General features: G+C 56.5%; 1 protein-coding gene across 1 annotated transcript in view; it reads right to left on the reverse strand.

The window, feature by feature from the left end:
- PIK3C2A (phosphatidylinositol-4-phosphate 3-kinase catalytic subunit type 2 alpha) overlaps positions 1-503 on the reverse strand; it is a gene marked incomplete at its 5' end in the record, with an annotated part of 40727 nt that overhangs the window by 15544 nt on the left and 24680 nt on the right. The window contains 2 exon segments of the mRNA XM_018572803.1: positions 150-319; positions 415-471. Coding sequence (XP_018428305.1) covers positions 150-319; positions 415-471 — 227 coding nt within the window.

Raw genomic sequence — 503 nt, forward strand, 5'->3', positions numbered from 1 at the left:
CTGTTCAGGGGCAGACAGACCCCCCCCCAGGGACACTGAGCCCCCGGCAGCCACAGAAGATCTCCGGGCACAGCGGGATTCATTATTATCGGTTCTGATGAAGCCGCCAACACGTTACAGACGAAGAACACGCCACTGACATGTTTTACCTCTTGAAGCTTCCGAACATCTGAGCGTGTCCCAGGAACCTCCCGAAGTCGATGTGAAACATGTGACCGGTGGCGCGCAGCATGATGTTGTCGTTGTGGCGGTCGCAGATGCCGAGCACATAGGTGGCCACGCAGCACCCGGCACAGGAGTAGATGAAGTTCTCCGATGCCTAAACATATAAAGAGAACCTGTCATTCCGAGAGAGGCCGACCTCCCATCACCCGCTGTCCTCCGATGAGCAGATCATCCGGCGGATTCCATTACCTTCTCGTATTCCTCCTCGGACGGGTTATACTTCCTCAGCCACTCTGCCAGCGGCTTTTTCCGGAAGGAACCGGGCAATCCCTATTCCC

This window comes from Nanorana parkeri, unplaced genomic scaffold (genome assembly GCF_000935625.1).
Source record: "Nanorana parkeri isolate BGI_ZX_2015 unplaced genomic scaffold, ASM93562v1 scaffold2136, whole genome shotgun sequence".
NCBI lineage: Eukaryota > Metazoa > Chordata > Amphibia > Anura > Dicroglossidae > Nanorana > Nanorana parkeri.